Source organism: Copadichromis virginalis, linkage group LG19 (genome assembly GCF_057382275.1).
Source record: "Copadichromis virginalis isolate Kocher_CV1m ecotype Utaka linkage group LG19, C_Virginalis_male_GT1.1, whole genome shotgun sequence".
Classification (NCBI taxonomy): Eukaryota; Metazoa; Chordata; class Actinopteri; order Cichliformes; family Cichlidae; genus Copadichromis; species Copadichromis virginalis.
The window spans coordinates 29,622,276-29,644,070 of record NC_140636.1 but is presented as its reverse complement, the minus strand read 5'-3'; the positions used below and the strand labels follow the sequence as shown (position 1 = coordinate 29,644,070).

Sequence of the window (21,795 nt, the reverse complement as noted above, 5' to 3'; positions counted from 1 at the left end):
CAAACCAAGAAAAAAGCACAATTGCACTGAAGCAGGAGCACAGTGATGCAGCCTTGCAGTCTCTAGCAGGGGTCACCATGTCAAGGAAGCCAATTAAAAAGATGATTAACATTCATGTGGGAGAAGCGTCATTGACGTGCAGGTGGGACCACACACCATTCACTCACTCACCCACCCACCCACACCCACACACATATATCTATATAATGGGTGCACTGAATATTGCAGTCCAGCCAGTTGTAGCTGCGATGTCCTGGGAGGTGGAGAGCAGGAGGTTAATATGATCCTAGCCAGCTCTTTCATTAGACTGATGAAGGTAATAACAGCCTACAGGGAAGGAAGGGCTGCCAGATTGACTAAAACCATATACCCACAACCTGAAAGCAACGTCTGCAAGCCTACTTGAGCTACCTGGCATAGTGAGATAATAGCTACTTTTGTCATTCACCGCATTTAAATGCAGACAAACCAAACATGGAACGAGAACTGACATGACGTCATGCGATGTGTGAGTCTGATGCCCTTTCATTCCGTAGCTGTACTGCAGACCTTTCAGCTAGCTTAAAGAAGACAAAGGTAAAAGTATATGAAGAAATGATGAACCAGTCATTTGCGATACTGCACATAAATACAGAGCCAGTATTGCAAACACCAATAACAATACATTAAGGTGCAAATTTATGCAATGCAAATTTAGTTGGCTAAATATTAAACTTAAAAAACATATCCATCCTATCTGATCAATACCAACACCAACATTGGTATCGATACCATCAATATTTGGATCAATCTGCCCAACTCTATCATGAAGTTATACTTTTACACAACTACGTAGCACCTGTTGCAGAGTATTTTTTTTAGAAGTCATGTTCATTGAGCACAGTTAAGTGCATGCATCACCAAAACACATTATGAAGAAATGTGAGCTTCTATTCATGGGTATAGCCGATATCATGCATGGCTGAGAATGTGAGGCAGGGGAGCAGATTAAGAGTAAATAAAAAGAGGATGGTCGTGATAGGTAGCCCCAACAAAGAATAAACATCATTAATTGGGGAGGCACACATGGATGGACACAGCCAGATGGTGTTTTGTGCTCATTTGTCATACACTGCTGACAGAGAAAGAGGAAAGAGTGAGAACCAGAAAGAGAAAAAGGAAGAAAAAGGTGTTTATTGATTGCAAAAATCTGCACACTGCTGCCTAGAACACACTTTTACTGTGCAAATCTACCTCCGCTTGTTCTGCACCGTCTTCTCTCTGTGCCTTTCCAGACTGAGTGGTTCTGATGGTGCTGCCATTGTACACTCTGCCAAGCCGGATGCATACTGGTGAGTACAGACCCAACACCCCACAGATAGCCAAGCTTGGCATCCATTAAGGTCCATCTGTCTGCCTTTCACAAAAACACCCTCTACTGTATGTTCTTTCTCAAAGGTGGCCCACAGGAGAGAACAGAAAAGAGAGAAGAGTGACAGGAGACTCAGGAGAGCAAGAGACAGGAACAAGAAAAACGGGGTTGAGTGGATTTGGGGGGGAAAAGAACCCTAGTGTTGGCATGAAGGGACTCCAAATGACAACCAGCTGGGCTCTCACTTTGCTGCTTGCTGTTCAGGCATTTATAAAATTGAAGAGAGAAAAGTGGACTGAAAACAATGTCTTATTTTGCATTATGTGTACTAGAACTTCTAAAGTTAAAAAAAAACAAAAAAACAACAACAGTAGGATGGAGTGGAAAGTAAGAGAGATGTAGCACAAGAGGGAGCAGTAAGTCTGAGTCAGGACTGGGTTTCCACCATCCCACAAATGGAGAGTAGTGCTCAAGGCCATGGGCTGCTCAGGCAGCTACCATGCTCACTTTGTTCTCTGCGATGACAGTTTCATTCAGAGAGGCATGCACTCGGCTCCCCAGGGCCAACGTGCCCCTGCACCAACCAGCTCTTTCTTTCTCTGTTTGCTGTTCTCCTTTCAAACACAACCCTGCCTGCTTTTTGGATGTTCAATGTGTATGTGTGTAAGAATGTCAAAGGAATCAAAGCTAGCCGGCTACCCCTATTAATATACTATGGGTAAGTGCTTTACTGTCACTGCACTGAATCAGATGTAGACCCTGCTGACATGAGAGCCTGTAGACCAGATACGGTCATAAAAATGCCTGAAATTTAAAACAGAATTGACTCACTTTTTCTAAATAGTATAAACTTTGTAAGCAGCTCAATTATCACTACACAGCAGAACATTTTGCTTTGTTAGAAAGAGTGAAGTGCCAAGTGTTTTTTTGGGGATTGAGCAGACACACTATAAGGCAGAAATATAGCTCTCAAAGAATCTGAAAAAGTAGATTATTGGCGAAATCCATAACGGCACAGATGCAGGCTGTCTCACCCGGTCTCCAAAGAGCCAATCAGAAGTCGAACAAGGAAACATACTAGCCAATCGTGTCTAGACTGGAGGTTCACGAAAGGATTCCCTGTGCATTGCAGGACATATCAACTCACTCCTCTACTAAAAATGAAGGTAAGCCCAATTTTTGTTTTTCTTGCTTTGCTATATCTATAATATGAATTAGCATTTCTGGTGAGATGAGCCATAAACACAGATCACGCCATAAATGAAGCTGTGATACTGCAAAGCGATCGAACGGCCAATTCATAGGCGACCTGCTTTACCTCCTGAATTACAGCTACCCCACATTTATGTCTGGAACAAAAACATTAAGACAGCTCATCCAGTTCCTGTATCAGAAATCTGTGAGCTCTATGCAGAGTTTAAAAAAAAAAAAAGGCAACACTGCTGCTCTCTTTTCCTTCCTCCTGCACACTCTCATACACAGAATGTTACACAATGCATCTCTTGGCTAACATAGTTATTAATAATAATAATGGATTGCATTTATATAGCGCTTTTCGGGGCCCTTAAAAAGTAAATCTCTACTAAATAATTTGGAGACCACGTCTGCCACACAGCTTGCAGTGAAACAGTCAGGCCACATCTCAATCAGTGATATCACAGCAGGCACTTGCTCCTAAGAAAAGTAAAGTACCTACACCGGCCTGATTAAGAAGGGGTGTGGCCAAAGGTGCGGCGTGCCTAAATGTTTCATACAGAGGTCATGTTATTGTATTTAATGGGGATTATAAAGAAATTGCTGTGGCACCCCCTGTGTGTGCAGCTGCCAAGCCAAGACTTCATTACACACCAGAAAAAACGTTTTCCATCGATGCTTTGTTTGAGGTTGTGAGTACAAGTAAGCAGTAGATCATTAATAACATGTGGAAGTAATTCAGATGGATTTGGACCTAAGCGTATGTCTGTTTACACAAGTCAGCTGCAAGCCAATTCTTATTTGTGATGACAACATCATTCTACATAATCTTGGCATACACAAAAATCAGGGTTTTGGGGGGGATTTTTTGCCTCTCTCTTAATTGGCCATGATATTCTGTCAATCACAGGATAATGCCTTCCTATAGGCTGATAATCTTTGCTCTCCTGCCCTTCTAAGGATAGTGGGGAGAAGTGCAATGAGCCAGTCAGGGTTTATGCATACAACTGTGCAAGCTGAGGTTACCGAAAGTGCATTGGGGTTCTGCTGCTTGCTCTGTTTGAGGCCTTAACGAAGGACTCAAGAGATGAGAGCAGCATTTTTGTCGGTGTCTATGCGAACGCACGCACGTGGACGCATTTTTCTGTGCAAGCGCATGTGTGTGTGCGCACTAGCGTAGGATCAGTGAAGTAAATCCACACTTGAAAGAGTAGCTCAATCAAGCTCTTCCACCAATCTCCCCCCGCCTCCCTTCCTTTTGCCTCTCAACTTGCCGTCGTTCCCCTGCTCCCAGTTCATTTAGAGTTGAAGAGTTCACAGGACTAAGGAGTGAAAGAGCAACACACGGGGCAAAGATGAAGAACTACCATGAGCAATGCAGCAGCCACTGGCTAAATGACAGATAAAATGTAAATACATCATACAAACCCACAAATGAGCCGAATGATTTTACAAGTCATGCTTTTTAAGAAAATTACATGAGAAATAAGCTCATATTGTTTCTGTTAAATGCACTTATTTAGCCTAGGGAAAAAAGTTTCATTTTGAATAATTAAACGAAACCATTACTGTTAAACAAGCTTCTACAAACTATTTTCTTACTAAAAAAAATAAATAGTATGAACGTGACTGAGTTTAGTTGGCTAAGCAAGTGGGAGGAGAGGATTTTCACTGCCAGACATCCTGGCTTTTAATCCCAATTCAGTCAATTGTGAGATTATTTAAGAGCAAAATTATTATTATTATAAAGCCTTTAACTTCAATTTAAGGCCAGATTTGAAGAACCTTTGGTTATCCCGCATCCTCCCCTCTTTGCTTCCTTTCTGCAGCAGGGACCTCGTCAATGACAAGTAAAGCCTTTTCCTTGGAAGGGAATAAAAAGCATGACCTCATTTTGTGTCCTGTGCGATGTAATAAAGGCGATTTTACGCTGCCAAACGTAGAGGAGATGCCCTTCATTAGAACTGTGCATACTCAGCGTGTCCATACTTTAATCCAATTTAGTTTAGCATGATAAAGGGCATTACAGCCACCCAGTCCCACACATACTCACGACACGTATGCATTCAGATGCAGGAAATAACAGAAGAAAAGAAAGAAAGAAATGCAGAGCCCTTAAGAATTATTGGGTAGATAATGCACTGCCCCAGTATTTAGGAACATCAGACAATTATATTGAACCCAGGGGCCAGTCAGAGTCCTCTGTGGTAAGTAAAATCTATAACAAAGTCAAACTTGGTTTATTTCTTGCGTCAATATAAAGTAGAGTATTAACTAAAAATATGTCTTAGCCGAACAAGCTTTAGCATTTTTTAATAGATATGAATGTGAGGAAAATGTGCTTCCCTTATTTCATTATATTCCAAAGCAAAAACAGGACACATGGATCCTGAGAAATCAGAACATTTATATGCAAATTTGATAGGTTCAGAAAAAACACTATCTATCTAATGTCTAACTAATGGAAAAAACTTTTCATTATGGTTAAATGAACAAAGATGCTTTGCCTGAAGGAAAAATAGCCTTTGGCAAACTGCATCTGGTCATTAATTAGATCCATAAAACTCTTATTCAAATTAAGAGAGAAACTTTATGAGCAAAGAGATTTCATTAGTGTCTCAAAAGAGCAAGAAGCTTTCTTGTGTTTGAGAAATAAAAGAGCGGCTCTTTACTCCACTCAGTGGTTCAGGTACCAAATTAAAAGACTGTGTGTAATGTACTTGTAAGGGTGCAAAATGCACAGAGATTTCTAGGAAAGTGATAAAGTTATTTTCATGGCACTTGATTCGGATTAGTTTTAACATTGAGCAGCTGCCATTATCTTAAAAGGTGTTGCTGTGTCGTGTTGACACGTGTGCCAGTGACTCATTCTACTTATAATAATGAAGCTTCCAGATATGGCCTTCATCTTCAACTGTGAATATAAAAGTCTTTCAATATCCTCTGTACATAATTACAAGTCCCCAAACTAAAGTCAGGAAATGAGAACCAGTTCCAAATTGTCCAATCCATCAGAGTAGGATGTTCCCTGGGTTACTTTTTTCTTTTTATTGATGCCAATGTGTTTTTCTGACTGTTGAGTCTTGCAAAAACAATGTTGTTAAACTCATGAATCTACTTTGTTGGAAACTTCTAACAAAAAGGAGTCAAGATGAAAAGGAGGAAACGGTGCAAAGCATGGCTTCATTTGAGAGAAAAAAGGATAGCAGTGCTAGTTTTAATGGCTTTAAAATGATCATTTCAAGTACGGGTGGAAACACCAGCAATATGCCGAAACATCTGTCTACACAACTTGGGCTTAAAACAGGAATCCATTAGACACTATTGCTTCTCAGCTAGGCAGCATACATGTTACAAGGGTAAATACTGCATGGTATATCCGTACAACACAGGCGAGCTTAGCAATTTTTTTCTTCTTTGACTTCAAACAACATTTTTTCCCCCCCTCACTGCATCCATTTTAAGTTTTGACTGACTGTTGCTACAATAAAATAAGGGAATTCAACCAATAAGGTTAAAAAAAAAAATCAATTAAGTGTGGTATCAGTGAAGTCATATCAGTTCCCTAAGGAGCTGTGAAACACTTCAGTATTCAAAACAGTCAGCGCCTAAACAAATGACAAGTAAGCCGAATACAGACAAGAAATACACCGGCAAGATGGCACGAATTAAAGCGCCTTCCACACTGTCTCAAAAGGGCCTTATACCGCTTTGACAGACAGGTTAGAAACATCACAGAAGACAGGAGATGCATGATGCCGCTTCCTGTGGCAGACGTGAAGCTCTAAACTAGGGCTGCTCGATTATGGCAAAAATGATAATCACGATTATTTTCACTGAAATTGAGATCTCGATTATTTGACGATATTTATTTAACCCTTTAATACCTACCATAGAACCAAGTACGCCAGAGCTTATATTATTTTTTTACATGTTGTAGTGCCATTTGTGGGAGCATTTCAAGTTGCTATACAACTGTTATAGCCCATATTTTAATAATATGTATGCATTAAGTCCATAGTAACTACATTAATTGCAAAAAAGTGCAATAAACTACAAAAAAAAAAAATTGAAAATCGTTTTTGTTTTTTTGTTTTTTAGGTTTATCCCTCAAAACTTTAAATACAAAAAAGTTGCAAAAAATAGTTTACAACAACAGGAAATTTATTTTGAGTGTCTTCATAGTTTTATTTTGGAGATACACCAATTTTTATATACTGCAGGAAAAACGAAAAAAACAATCCTATGATGCAAATTTGCAAAGAAAACAGCAGGTGCATCAAAATAAACTATTTCCAGCTGTGCAATTCGAGTTCTAAGCATCCCAGAAACTATTCAGAAAAGTCAAACATGACCAGTATAGGCTTTTAAGGCCTACAAGTAAAAAACTACATTTTCCGCGAAAATGACGTCACTTCCGGTTTCGGGCAGGAAATGGCGGACATGCGATAGTTCGCGCTGACGTCTGTTTCACTGTGGGAAGTGTTACGAACAGCTGATCGGATCGGCAAAGCGTGTTTCTGGAATATTATGTTTTTGTTCCTGCAAGCGCTTTTTATGCAATTTTTGCAAAGCTTTATGTGGAAGGAAACCGTGACCTAGGACAAGCTGATGGCATGAGATGTAACACAACTCCTCTGGTTTCATATGCAAAACAAAATATTGCGCTAGCTTACGCGGTTCCGGTTCTACAGGGATTTAAAAATAGCTACACAAAACAGAGCGTGCTGCTCTGACCAGCTTTAAAGGGTTAACAATAACAACGTATTGAATAATGACTTTAAAAAATAATATAAAATAGTGTGCAACACCACTGAAGTTTTTTTTTTTTACCTCTCTTTTCAACCAACAGCAGTCACTCTCCTCTCCAAATAACTTCTGCTTAGCTTTCCGAGCTTCCCTCAGGTCCTCTTAGTCAGCGGTCTCCAACCTTTTTTGCACCATCGACCGGTTTATGCCCGACAATATTTTCACAGACCGGCGTTTAAGGTGTCACGGATAAATGAGGGAGGGGCTAATAATCGGCTCAGTCATTTTTAATGATCGTTGAAAGCCCAGATCGTAATCATGATTAAAATTCGATTAATTGAGCAGCCCTACTCTAAACTGGTCTAAACGAAAAGATACCGTTCAGGGCCCTAGAATGATGCAATGACAAGGATTTGTTTTAACTCTTTACACTATAAAACAACATTTTACAGTCTCCCCCATTATGAGTTTTGACACCTCAGTATATATCAATAAAAATGTGGTTTGACGACCATTAGGATGGTTTCCAGGTCTTTTCAAGCATACAGTAGCTGCATAGGCAGAGACTACCCTCACTAACTTCTGATGTACACCCAGTCATTTTGTTCTATAAGCAGACCAGAAATATGAGAGAAAGCACTCAAGGAGCTTCAAGGGGTAAAGAGGTAAACCCCATTTGTTTTAACAATTACTTTCCTGATGTGGCAGACCCAATAAAATAACTAATAACCCTGAGCTGACACATGTAAACATTTGAATTAAAATATAGCAATTTATAGTCTATGCTTGTTTTTCCTAATACAACACCAGGATTCAGAGAGCCTTTCCCATGAGAATTTCTATATAAAGTTTCAAACATGTTGGTCTTAGAGCTAAATAGGTGACTTCAACTTAACTCTTGGGATTCAGGTTTCCATTTTATAAGTCTGAAGAGAAGTTTGTTCAGCTACTTTTTGACAGATTGATTAACATACAGCTCTTACTGGTGTGCATCTGAATATCCCTGTAATCTTATAACCCCTATATTGATGTGTTCAGATAAAATTTTTTCCCACTATTGAGCTCATTTCCACAAATGTTGACTTTCTTGGGGTATCGAAGGCATCATAACTCTGACACTCAAACATTACATGCTTGTAATTGTAATACAGTTACAACTGGGACAAACGCTGTCCTTGTTGCGTATGTCCCTCCCCGGGCGAAAGAATCTTAATGTGAAGCACACATGTAGGAATAATTATGCATTAGCACGATAGAATGCATGAAGGACAGCGGATTAACAAGGTTACAAATGCAAGTAACACTTTGTTTAACCTTGTAAGGCTGATATTGGTTGGCCCCATTACCACAGACCTCCAACCCTGTGCATTGCCACCTGCTGGTAAACCTGTGCCTTCAGCTGCCCTGCCCACCTGGTCACCACAGCTAAAAGCAAAAATATGCATTGCATGCCAAAAGCACTACCAGCAGCTATCACCAGTGGCACCATGTAAGAGGAAGTCTTGGCAGAGGGGAAGCGGAGATGAAATGTGGCAGTCACAGGAGGTGTGTACAGCTAGCTATGTTTTTCCACTCCGCTGGAGGTACAGCCAACCTGTTCTCCTCAACTATATATGGAAGTAAACAGGATGCTAACAGCGGGATAGAGGTAGTATGCCATATGTAGGTCGGTAATCTTGTTGTTTTGACCAAAAGCTTCTCATAGGACCATAAATTTAGAGTCAATATAAGTCCTTCATCTTCTGGGAAACTCAAATGGAGAACATTAAATCTCTCATTAAACCTCAAGCTGCTACCATTGCATCCATCCATACATCCATCCGACCGGCAAGAGGCAGAGTACAAAATGTGTACGTATAAACTTGTGGACAGTATGTACTTACTGCAGGTACAAGGAGCTTCTTGACCTCCTCCACTGCTCTCCTCATCTTGATCTCTGCTCTAGCCTGTGTGTCTTCCACTGTGATGAGGACATGAAGGTCTTCATTTAGGTGTTCCCAGTTTGGCTTTCCTCTGTTCTGCTCCTCCTGGACAGAGAAATAGGAAGAGCGAGAGAGACGTTGAGTGAATGTGACAGTGTGGGTGTGTTAGAGTACCAGTGCAGTAACACGGCATATCAGAGAAAGTGGAGGCGAGAGGCAGGCATACACAGAGGACGACGGGGCCCTGTGAAGAGAGGCGGGATGACAGGGCCGGCCCTTTAGTCAGCTATTTAGCTTTAACTTTGAAAGGACACCCTTCTTTAATAGATCCCTCGCTTCGCAGAGACAAAGATGACAGCTAGCCCTGCAGCAATTAATATCAGTGAAAGATGGATGGATCAGAGAGAGATGGATGGGGATATTTTTATTTTATTTTATTTTTTAAACCGCAGCAACTTCACTTGTTGGAATAAAATTATAACATAGCTAGGGCTCAGAGTATGTGAAAGTACATGAGTGTGCATCTGCCTCTGACACATTTTGACATACACTGTAAGGGCAACAAAGGTTCGATGAAGGAGTCGTTTTCCTTCCTACAAAGGCAGCAGCACAGTACTCTCAGGGTCCCAAACTAGCAATAGCAGCATCTAAAAGGAAAAAATGGGTTGTATTCAAAACCACCATCACTGCTAGATAGCCTTTCAACACAGTTAAATAGGAAGCAGGCTCAAAATTGAAATTTGGCAGACTGAAGTTTAGAGAAGCTTTATGTTTTCAGTTGCCTCCATGAAAAGCCCAGTCATACCCAAGTCGTGTGAAAAAGGTAAAATGGGATATATGTACAGACAAAAAAAATCCTACATTTGCAGCAAAAAAATAAAAAATGGGATCAATTTTCAATTTAGCATAGCTACTTTCCTCCCTCTTCTTGTTGCCCGGCTGACAGTAAATCTAGCGAGCAGACACTGAGAGCGCTCTAAAAAGCTTTTGAGGTTGGATCGCATGTCAGCGTACAACCATGAAACCCAGTGGTTTGAAAGCAGACTACTTCCCCTTGAGGTGAGGAGTTGAGGTCTAGGTTGTCTGTAAAAGATACAACCTCAGATTTTGATGTGTGACACCACATTATAGCACCAAAAAGGGGAAAAAGGGATAATAATGCTCAAATGTTTCAGTTCGTGAAGACAAAACGTGTAAAGTGAAAATGAATCTGACTGCATTGTAAAATCAGAAATGTTTTTCCAAAGGAGGTCAGAGTCTTGAGGAGTCAGCTGCATACTCTCCTGCTGTTGTTCATAAATACTGTATCGTTTACTCCCGCCCATACAAACCACCTCAACTCCAGATCACGGCTCATTTCTGAGTAGTAGGCGAACTGCTGCAAGGATGTCTAATTACAAACAATGCATTGCAGTGCTCTGCATGGGGTCCACCTGACATGATTTCAATATACTCAACGAGCACCTCAAAGTGAGGTGGAGCACGCACGCACGCACAGTACTAAGAGCTTGAGCTGAGTGCCACCCACCTGCTTTCTACTCCACAGAGAGCTGTTGCCATGGCACTGCTCTTTACAACACACACACACACACACACACACACACACACACACACACGAAAGTTCAATATTCCACTCTCGTTTTCCCCTTTTCCACACATGGGTGTGGGTGGGAGGGTTGTTGGGGGGCTAGTTTTCAGCAGTCAGGCCATTATTTCACCATGGCTGTTTGCTTATGGCCTATTAGGGGACATGGGGACTGGAACGTGACTCAGCACTTTCTGGAGGGGACAAGACAGAAAGGCCACAAGGGCTGCCACTGTATGCAGGACACAGTATGAAAACACATGGCTGACACGTAAAAGTATTTACACTGACAGACTCCTGCTCAAGTTGGAACCAAAAAAAGATTAGTCGGTCACATGCTCGTGCACATATGTGTGCAAAGTGTGACCACCAAAGCTCGGACAGATTCAGATTTGGTAAGGATTTTATCCAAATATATTGGGGGGTGGGGGCGATGCGTACACCCACACATCTCACACCAGCATGACTGCCTGAGAACAAGGTCACTGTGTGCCTCTGAGAGAATGTGACAGCATGACAAACAGGAGGAAGGCTGGAGGGGGAGGTAAGAGGAGACCTACCAGGAATATTGGGAAGGCCTTTGAAGACAATGTCCATGCTGGCCAACATCAAATGCCACTGCAATAACCACGTACCGGAGGGCAATGGATTTTGGCAAAGCACGTAGCATGAAAAAAATAGCATGGGGATTGCATCTATAAACACCATCTAAGAACAGGATCAAGGGGAAAGGCTGCTAGTCAGCTATGTTGCCCGACTTCCAACGTCTGTGCAGCACCTGTTAGCCCGTTGCATTTCACACCTCTCAGAAAACTTAAGGCCTCAATTCTCACCACATGTTAAAAGGTTACAAAAATATAGCACTGATATTTTTGACGATCCCTTTTTTGGTTGTCCTAAAAATCGTGATTCAACGTAGGCTTTTTAAACTTATTTCATGATCTGAGTAGTTATTCTTTACAGTCAGGTACACTCAAAAGGATCTTTGGCCATGCGGCGCCACAATTTTATTGTTATTTTGTTGGTATTTGACAGTCTAGCTACTGTTTCAACTCTGCCTTTGCTACTCTGAACGGCCCATTTGCTTTTGATCCTAAAGGATTTCCCAACTAAGGTCAGAACAACTGAGGCTGAATGCAAGCAGGCCAAACAGGTGCAGCAGAGAGCTGCAAGGACATGGAAGGACAAGAGAAGATAAGCAACGCTGGAGAAGAACAGTAAGCACTGAGGGGAAAAGATATAACTACATATTAAATGAAAATGAGCCAGATTACAGAATAAACACAGAAAACCAACATATCCACCCCCAAAATGTAGATGACAGTGGTTAAAAAACTCAACTTATCAATAAACAAGATCAAAAATGACAGAGTGAACATGACATTACTAAACAGGTCACCTTTAAATCTTTGTGGCTAAAGGACATAGCCACCTATCACAGAGGAAACAAAGACATGAATTACTGGGTAATACGGCAAGTGTAGCTGCACCCTCTGCTCAATGCCAATCACATTAAGGGTGCTCAAAACAGACCAAAAACAGCCTGCAACACAACTCCGTTACAAATAAGGCTTTTCAGATTGCAGGGAGTACAAATCATTCTCTCAGCCATCAATACCATATGGATGTTGATTTCATTTTAAAGTCAAAGTGACTTTGTGCGACACTTTGTGTCCATTAGGTATTCGGCTTCAGTCAGTGTATTGCAAACCAGGCCTCAAGTGACCCCACAGGCTCTAAGCAATGGGACATATTGTTTTTAGGGTGTATTTTATCCATTAGCTACAACAACTAAACTAATGTTACTAAACTATTGTTAACAGTTGGTCATTACAGTGATTAAGTATAAATTCAAAAACATAAAAACAGCTTGAAAGAGTTAGAGCTATAAATATAAAATGAGAGAAAAGAACCAGGCAGATATTTTGACTCGACATTGTTTCCCTTAAGTTGTTCAGCTTAAGGTAAACATTGCTAATAACCAGCCATTAATATTAACTAATTAAGGTAGACTAAATTATTCACTGCTTTCTCTCTCCATGCACCAGCATCTGTGCACTGAAAGCATGAAGCCGTAATACCTGCATGTATACTCTGCTATTCTCACAGTGTGCCCTTTTGCGGTTGGATGGTGCCAAGTTAACCAAGGCGCAGCCCCGATGTCTACCAGCTTTTCTGGTGTGTAATCAGCCTGGCAGCCTGTGCTTCTTCCACAATCAAATATTAATGTTCACAAATTAAATTGGATTTTATATATAATTTAGAAATGTACAACACTAAATATCCGCCTTAGTCCTTTTCTATGACAGTCACCTTTTAACCCCCTAAAGCTATTTGCAGAGGAAAAACTCCAAGGCAACTAAAGTAACACCTGGACTCTGAAGACTTAAGTACAAAGAAGCTATTGTGGCTCTATCGAAGTGCATCCAAAGATGAGGAGCTAAAAAAATAAATTAAAATGTAAACAAAACAAGTAGGTCTGCTGCAGAGCCAGCAGGCTAATGGAATTCAGTGTATTGACTGCCAATGTCACATATTAACTCTTAAGCAATAAATGCAGGAGCTGTAGTGTGACTCTGTCTATGGGCTGGCACAAGCTGATGGCTCAAATTGGAGTCCGATTCTATTCCATCAGTGACCATGCTGATAGCACAGTTTTAGCCATTATGTTTTGGGACAATCAGCAAAAAATACAAATCAAAGCAAATTCACTTGATAGAGAACATTTTTCAAGTGCAAGTCTGAAAGGACATTTAGTGTGACTCTAAATAAAACAGCCATCTAAGTAATTTCACCATGTAGCAGCCAAAATAGAATTAGGGAATTGGTTTTGCAAAAGGGAAGGGAAATCCCTTTTCTGCCTGTGCAGCGGTCGATACAGCGTACCTGTAATTTAATTGCAGTTGTTCTTGCTGCTGTTTTGCATTAAGCGCGACTGCGGGAGTGGAAAACAGAGACCAAAGCTGCCACGTCAGGTGAAAATCTGATTGGAATATGGCTGCAAAGAGAGTCCTTTTTAGCTGTCAGAAAAATAATTACTCAAATGTGTCAGAAAATCTTTCATCTTTCCAACCATACTTCTCTATTAAGAGATGTTGCAAAAATCTACGTGTACCAGTCACTCTTATAGAGACCTCACAAGTTATTTTCATGTGTTAGACTCCCCTGTCTCAGCCTAAGCTGGATTTCAGATGCCTGCACATACACACAGACATTTGTAGTAAGTTCACTATTTTCATATTCTGTATTTGCCTACCATGCCAAACCATAAATGATAAAAATACTTCTGCTGGGCTCTGTCCATTATAGCTGCCCAACATCATTTTAGCGTCAACACTACGGTGTGCAGGCCTGCAATCGTTACATCACAGGCCGTGCTGCAACTCATTTGACAAAGAGTGTGTCATTACAGAAATATCTTGCCTCAGTCCTGAGGAAATGTCGATGGGGACTCGGTCAGAGGCACAAAACAGATTTTTCTCTAATGTTTTTTTTTCTTATGTTAAAAAAATTAACATTTAAGAAAGAACGCTTTGCACTCGATTATTACTTAGGGGCAAGAAATGCAGCTGTTCTAGGGAAAATTCATGAAAATCACTTTATTTTTCCATCTTGTCCAACATGTTTCAATTTCTACTTCAGATATTCTATTCTAAATAACCCAATGCTGCACCATTAGACAAAAGACATTTGTTAACTATGCTTAAATACTGTGCTTGGAAACAATTAAATGACTACAGTTTTTAATTTGCACACAAAATACTACAGCAAACAAAAGAAGACTGCAATGCAACGTAAATTTGTGTCAGGCAGCCTAAAACAAAACATGATATGTGTTGGTACATAAACATACAACAAATAATTATAATCTGGTGTGATTAGATGTTCAGGATTACAAAAATCTCCATCACTCGTCATCCATCAGTCTACCCTATTGTTCTCTTCACCTGCTTCTTTCCCTCTTATTTTATTTTCTGCTTTTCTTCTCTCACTATTGTTCTTTACTTCTCTTTCCCATTCCATAGCTCCAGTGAACTGACTCCCTGTCAGGCAGTGCGACCCAAGAGGGAGTAACCAGCTGAATTATTGAGAGCATAAAAATGCTGCTGCTAATGGATCCTGAATAAACACACTGGCTAAGCTGCTGCCGTGGCATCCTCTTCTGCCACGGGGCATCAAGCTGAAAATACTGAGGTTGAGAATGCAGTGACTGGGAGCTCCTCACGCAGCTTTATTTGCAGCTGAGCCACAGCCATGAGACGCTTCAAAGCTTTTGGGGTCCTGTAAACAAATCTCATAGTATCTATTATGATTTATGGATCCAAAAACAGTCACATTATTAGGCGTTTTCCTCATTACGCACTGTAACGCAACATTAATGGGGGGAAAAAAACAACATTAGTGGAGTGTTGAGTGATTAATGTAATTAAATCTTCAGTTATAATTTTGTTTAAAGAAAGATAATCGAAATAGGGAATTATTGTGCTGCAATCAATTTTGTAATGGTGTTCTGGTTTTGTCTCTTTTTATGAGTCCAGCAAATGCCTTTTCCCCAACAAAGGTGAAACTATACCAGCAAACTCCTGAAGTGGAGACTAGTGAGCTCAACTTCCATCAAAACAATCCTGTAACCCTACCACCTAATTTCTTTTCCATTCACTTATTTGTTGTTCAGTTTAATTAAAATTTAAACATTTTTAAATTCCACAAATGTACAATGTTTTTAGTCTCGATAAGTAATCCTCTCAAATAATGATTTTTTTTGTAGCCCTACATGGGTGTACGTTAAAATCATAGCACAATACTAGGGGGGAAAAAGAGAGAAATGAAATAAAAAATAATAATAATAATAACTATAATGGATTTGGAGGAGGAAACAAAACCTTTTCCTCATTTACTTAGATTTTCTATGTATACACAGTATTCAGGACCATTTATGAAGCATTTTGAACATGAGATCATTTAATTTCTAAATATCAAGTGGGGAAATGATCCTGCTTGCTTATGTGTGTAATATTTGCCTTGACAGGTCCCATCACAGCATCACACACACACAAAACAAACTGGCACACGTCATTAACTTTTAACACAGTAAGAAATAAGGGAGGCAATCATGGATTCACGTAATGAGCTAAAACAAAAGGATGTGTGGGCTGGTACATGTGTGAGCATGCTTGGTCCCATTAAACAACTTCGGGATCTAATTCCAAAGAAGACGCCGCAGCTGAGCATCTCCATCTTGTTCTGTGATAATGAACTTACTCAAATGGAAATGAGAAGGAAAGATAGAAATTAAAATACGAATGAAAGAAGCCATAAAAAAAGAGGAAAAAAAAAAAGAAAGTGGAGCAAAAACACTGGGCCTGCAGCAAACTGGATCCTCTAACATATGACTCAGCTGGAATCTGTATGATCTATTGGACTATTCTGTAACTGTTGGACTTTTTTTTTTTTTTTTTTATGTAGGAGAAAGGTAAGTATTTGGACATGGACAAAAGACATTTCTGCAACTGTTAAATTACAGCTGCTTTCATCACACTGTGTCAATGCACTGGTCACTTTTTTATTGTTAAGCCAAATATCTAACCAGCCAATCGCATGGCAGCAGCTCAAAATATTTAGTTGGGTCAAGACAACATGGTGAAGTTCAAACTGAGCACCAGAATGGGGAAGAAAGGTGATTTAAGTGACTTTGAAAATGGAATGTTTGTTGTTGTCAAGACAGGCTGGTGTGAGTATTTCAGAAACTGTTGATCTACTGTTGATCTGTGGAATTTCCCCACATAGCAATCTCTAGTGTTTACAGAAATTGGTCAGAAAAAGACAAAATACAAAGTGAGAGGCAGTTCTCTGGGTAAAAGTGCCTTGTTACTGAAGCAAAAGCGGGCTTGATCTGGTACTAGCAAGGTGTACCTAAAGAGTCACCGATATGATGATGAGCAATTGGGAGCACAAAGAAAAGGAAAATTAAAAAATGAGATATAAATAATGAGTTAATTAAATACAGTCAAAAGCAGCCTTTATAGGAGGCTTTGAGGCAGATGGGCAAAATTTGCAGTTAATTGAAACAACACATCTTAAAACTGTCAATTTGTCCTTATATTAACTTCCACACAATTTCCTCAGGGATTAATAAAGTATTCTTATTTTAAGGGCATCACTAAACCTGATCTGACAGACTCGAAATCTTACTTCAGGGTGCATTTTTGTTGCTGTTGTCTTGTTGTCAGCCATACTTTGGGATTGTGTTATGATAGGAATTTCAGCAAACTTGGCGTCTGACTTTGACCGCGTCTGAGATTTTTAGGACACACACCTATGGTATATCAATTTGAAAATCCTACGTCGTCTCATTGGAGTAATTGTGTCCATGTCACTCGCACAGAGAGACAACATCAATACTCCAGGTCTTTTATGACTGTGGGCTCAAAATGTTTCACATCATTTCATTTTATTTACCTAAAGAGCACAGTTTGTAAATAAAATAATGCAAAAGGTGGCATTGTTTTGCATAACTTCAGTCCTTTGTGGATATGTAGAGACCTTATATGTCTCCAAAGTCAGCTCGGTATATCCAGAAATAGTGGCTGCTCCTGGCCTTGGCCGACTGGTTTACTACTGGCTTCAATACTTTCCACTGCGCAGCGTTTTGCAAACAGCACTATCAGATATCAGGATGCAGCCACTGGGCATTAGCTAAGCATGTGTCTGCTTCATGTTTCTTCAAGACCAGAGGGAAGCTTTTTGTGTGACCACTGGCCCAGAAACTTTCGCAATATTGTGTGAAAATTAAAAAAAATATGAGTTTTCCTCTTGTATATACCAGGCACACTGCCACTGATGATCTTACCTTCTTTTTGTCTCTCATGGAGCTTTTTCCTCGCACCATGATTTTGCATCCCGTTTCTGCTTCCAACTGTTTGGCTGTGAGTCCCCGCGGGCCAAGGATTCTCCCCACAAAGTTATACTGCAGAAAGAGAGAGAGGGAAAAAAAATAAAATAAAATAAAAAAAAAAGAGAGAGAAAACCTTGTGAGTCTATATACAGACACATAAAAGACAGAAAAATTTACATTTTATTTACCTCAGAGAAACCCTTCATAAGCAATAAGCAGTTTCCATGAGCTTTCAAAAAGCATGACCTCAGCTTTGTTGGATATCACGCCTCTGCTACAAAGACTACACGCACAGCCAAAACTACCCTCTTTCAGCCTTTCAGGAGCCATTTTCACACCTGCACTACAGACCTGAACTTTTCTCGACAACAACACTGGAGGATTTGTGTCTGAGAACACAAAAGTCCATATCAGTCTGACAGGATATTAAACTGACCCCACCCTGCCAGTTCCCTATGCAGTGTAATGTCCACTTCACTTAAGCAAGTACGCGTGCAGGTGCCGTCCATCATGTGTTTTCTGTGATCTACCAGGCCATGCTTAACCCAAAATAGATTTTTTTCCCTTGTCTGACACAAACAATCTGCTGTCTACTAAATGTAGGAAAGGAAAAGTTGGTAACCAGCAGATACAGTTCCTCTTTTTTTCAGTTTTTTCCCACCTATTTGACTGGAAAACTGTGCTAAAATAGCTGCACTGGTTGTATTTTTTGTCCCTTCACCACAATGAGAGCACGATCAAAGACGACAGTGAGGTTGGCTTGCCCCAACAGATGTCAAAATGATCTCAAACAAAAAATAGAATATTAACTACACAGGGTGTAGTCTGGGTGGGCATGGTGGAAAAAGAACAAGGGAAATTGAGGTGGAAAGTGTGCTAGGGGTTGTGAAGTATGGCAGTGTGTTTTGACACAATTTTATTATCATGGCCCCCCTTTCACTGGTGAGTGGCTGTGGAGCTTTGTACCACAAGGAAACAAATTTGCCAACATAATCCTCTTGACATGAAACTGGTTTCCAACAGGATAAAGAGAAAACATGTTGGAATAATCCAAATAAATTTTCAGCCAGAACGAAAACAGAGGGTAAGGAGGAGCACAGTGATGTATAAAAAGGTAAACAAACCACCCAGGTTTCAATAACGTATGCTGGTGGAGAGCATGACGGGTAAGAGATGCCCCCTCCCCCCTTCTTTTTCTACCTGAAAATGCTCACTGCCATAGCGGAAAGCTTTCCTTGACAATCAGAAGCACAACTATTCGTCTCTTGGGCTGTCGCAATGAGCTGTGACACCACAGCATTAAATTCTTAAAACGCAGTCACATCTGCTTACGCACGCCACCGCACCAGTGCCTCTGCAAAATCCAAAAGGCTATCAGAGGAGTCACATTTAATTACAGAGGGATTACAAATTTAATGTGATGTTGCCAGTATTTCCCCTAAACAACATAAATGCTACTGAGGACAATCGAAAACTCCGGGCCTTTTGTTTTTCTAGTCCCTGTCGGTGGGTTTTGCCTGCATCCCTGGCCTGTCTCTAACAGGAAAGACACACCCTGTGACTGGAGTCTCCCACAGACGATCATGGCGTGCTGCTACACAGGCTGCAAGCGTGCTTTTCTCTGTCACAAGGCAACTGTCCGTTTGGTTAACTCGAATGCAGGAAACTGGCACAGGGGCTACATTTGTGTGTGTGCCAGCTGAAGGATGTAAGGACACCTGTCCTCGGAGGTCAGCCACCAACGAGGTATGTTGGCCTGCTTCTGACTTCTACATAAACACACAGATGCATGCACAGCCTTGAGAAGCACAGAAGAGAGAGCTGTCTGTCTGCATCACAGCTCCCGCTGCAGACGAGGGTGAACCCTGAGTACTGTGGTACTCCTACACATACCACACAAACACACAGTTTCTAACCCACTAAACTCAAGCTACAGTGATGTGTGTTACACTCTGCTAACAACAGTGGTGACATATTTGAAAAATGCTTGCTATCAAATTAGCAAATACAAGGTTAAAGAGAAAGAAAAAAATCTAAATGTATATGTAGATTTCTGTGCAGATATGACATGTGACAGCTCCAATTGGCCTTAAAACCTACAATATAACCCATCAGTCCCAAAACTGACAGATTTATTCACCGTGAATATATTAAATACATATATATTACACACCAAGCTTAAATCATCGGATTATAGAAGGGGGTAGGAGAATATCTGATTAAAACTCTGAGGTGGCAACTAGTCGAACCACTCACCTTTTTACAGCAGAGGTGTACAATGTGAACATGATTATGCTGTGTTTGTCAGAGAGCAGTGACACGAAGGAGGAAAGCAGGAAGAAATAAAGAAAGGAAAAAGTTATGATGCCACATCTTGTTTTACCACTACTTGGGAAATGATTATGAGTAAGAAAGGCCAGCACCAGCGCATTCTCGTATTTTTCACACTGTGCAGGTAGACAAGCTAACTACTCAACTCCATCTGACGGGTCCTTGCAGATAAAAGAAGTGTGCGGATTGTTATGGCCCCAGGCCCTCTTGCAGTGGTGCTGTCTCTATTGAGTTGCAGGGGTTCCTGTGTACAGCTGAGTAAGACTGGTGGAAAAGCAGAAAACCCAGCGAGCACTCTGCACAGCTATTTAAACGCCACGTGCCTCGTCTGGCTTTGTCTCACATGTCCATATATTGTTTGCACACTTCACGTTTCTTCCTGTAAGTTTCAAAAATACATATATATGTTAAGCTGGCAGTACACCTCAGTTTTTTGCTGTGACGTGACTACGCGAGCATTTCAACAAAGCAGCCACCTATCATATTTAAACTTTGCAATTTGAAATGTAACACTGCTGTAAAGAGTGAAGCCACATTTACTCAGTAACAGAATAAAGCTCAGCATTTTAATTGTAGTGGATGGCTCGCTTTGCTCCCTGGTCTGCAGTGAGGGTTTGACACTCTTTTCATGGATGTTGATATGCTTTTACAAAAAAGCGACCTCCATTTTCAGCCACTGGAATGTAGAGACAATGAACAGCCAAGCGGGTGAGTTATCAGAAGGGTACAGGGCCCTCGACTCTGCCAGGAACTACACTCAGTACAGCCAGACAGGGGAGAAGGACGGATACTGTGCCCTGACTGCCAAATGCACTATCCAGTCTTCACCCGGGCCTGCTAAACTATCAAGCTAGCTTTCATTTTCTGTCTTCCTGCTATTAAATCAACTCCGTGCTTCTGCAGACTTAAAAAACATCTGGGAGCCATCATTTTTCTCGTCTGGACTTCCAGAGCTTTATTATTGATTATCGTCAACAGATCTATGATTTTCCTCACTAAAAAGAAAAAGGAGGGGGGTTGGGCTCGATTATTTACAGTAGTAGAAAATTGCAATGGAAGTCTTCTCTTCAGTTCTTGAGTTCAGTGTCACGTTATCTGAGTTTTCTCAAAGTTTCACCCCCCCCCACAAAAAACAAACAAACAAACAACACAATACAAATACAAACATATACAGTATTCACACATAGCTCATGTGTAAACACAAAGACATACAGATGCGCACACATTCATACTCACAAAGCCCCCTCCAGGACAAAGGCTTACACTGACATTAAAGGGCCTTTGTTTAGTCCCAGTTATCGCTACTCCACAGACGGGTTATGCTGTGTGCATCTACGTCTCTGTCACTGTGTGTTTGTGAGCGTGTGTGACACAATGTATGGAGTGAACTCTTACAGACACCCTCGGCATACAGAGCTGCACGGGTTTGTGTGCACGGGCATTCTGGTTTTGTGTGAACTACTGAGAAAAAACAGCAGTTCCACCAACAATGCTCACAGAAGCAGAACAATTGTGCCTTTGACGGCGTTTGTTTGTGGTGGTGGGGAGACAGGAAATGAGATCATGCTGAGGGTTCTGACTGTGTGCGTGGAAGGCTTATCGAAGAGCCGGGCAAGGCCAGGAGCAGAATACCAATCACTTATTAACCAGCCTTGCTGGGCTTATGGAAATGAGGAATAGTTCATTCAGTGCAATGCATCATGGAAAGGAGGAACCTGGTTACACCAGGCACCATCATCTCTCCCCATCTTTTCACTTACTTTACTCT

General features: G+C 40.8%; 1 protein-coding gene across 5 annotated transcripts in view; it reads right to left on the bottom strand.

The window, feature by feature from the left end:
* qkia (QKI, KH domain containing, RNA binding a) overlaps nt 1–21,795 on the bottom strand; it is an 84,144-nt gene that overhangs the window by 22,100 nt on the left and 40,249 nt on the right. For all 5 annotated transcript variants that reach the window (XM_085441125.1, XM_085441124.1, XM_085441128.1 and 2 more), the window contains exons 3-4: nt 17,652–17,768; nt 9,178–9,321 (exon numbers count right to left, since the gene is read on the bottom strand). In XM_085441125.1, the coding sequence (XP_085297251.1) occupies nt 9,178–9,321; nt 17,652–17,768 (261 nt within the window). The remainder of the gene's footprint in view (nt 1–9,177; nt 9,322–17,651; nt 17,769–21,795) is intronic.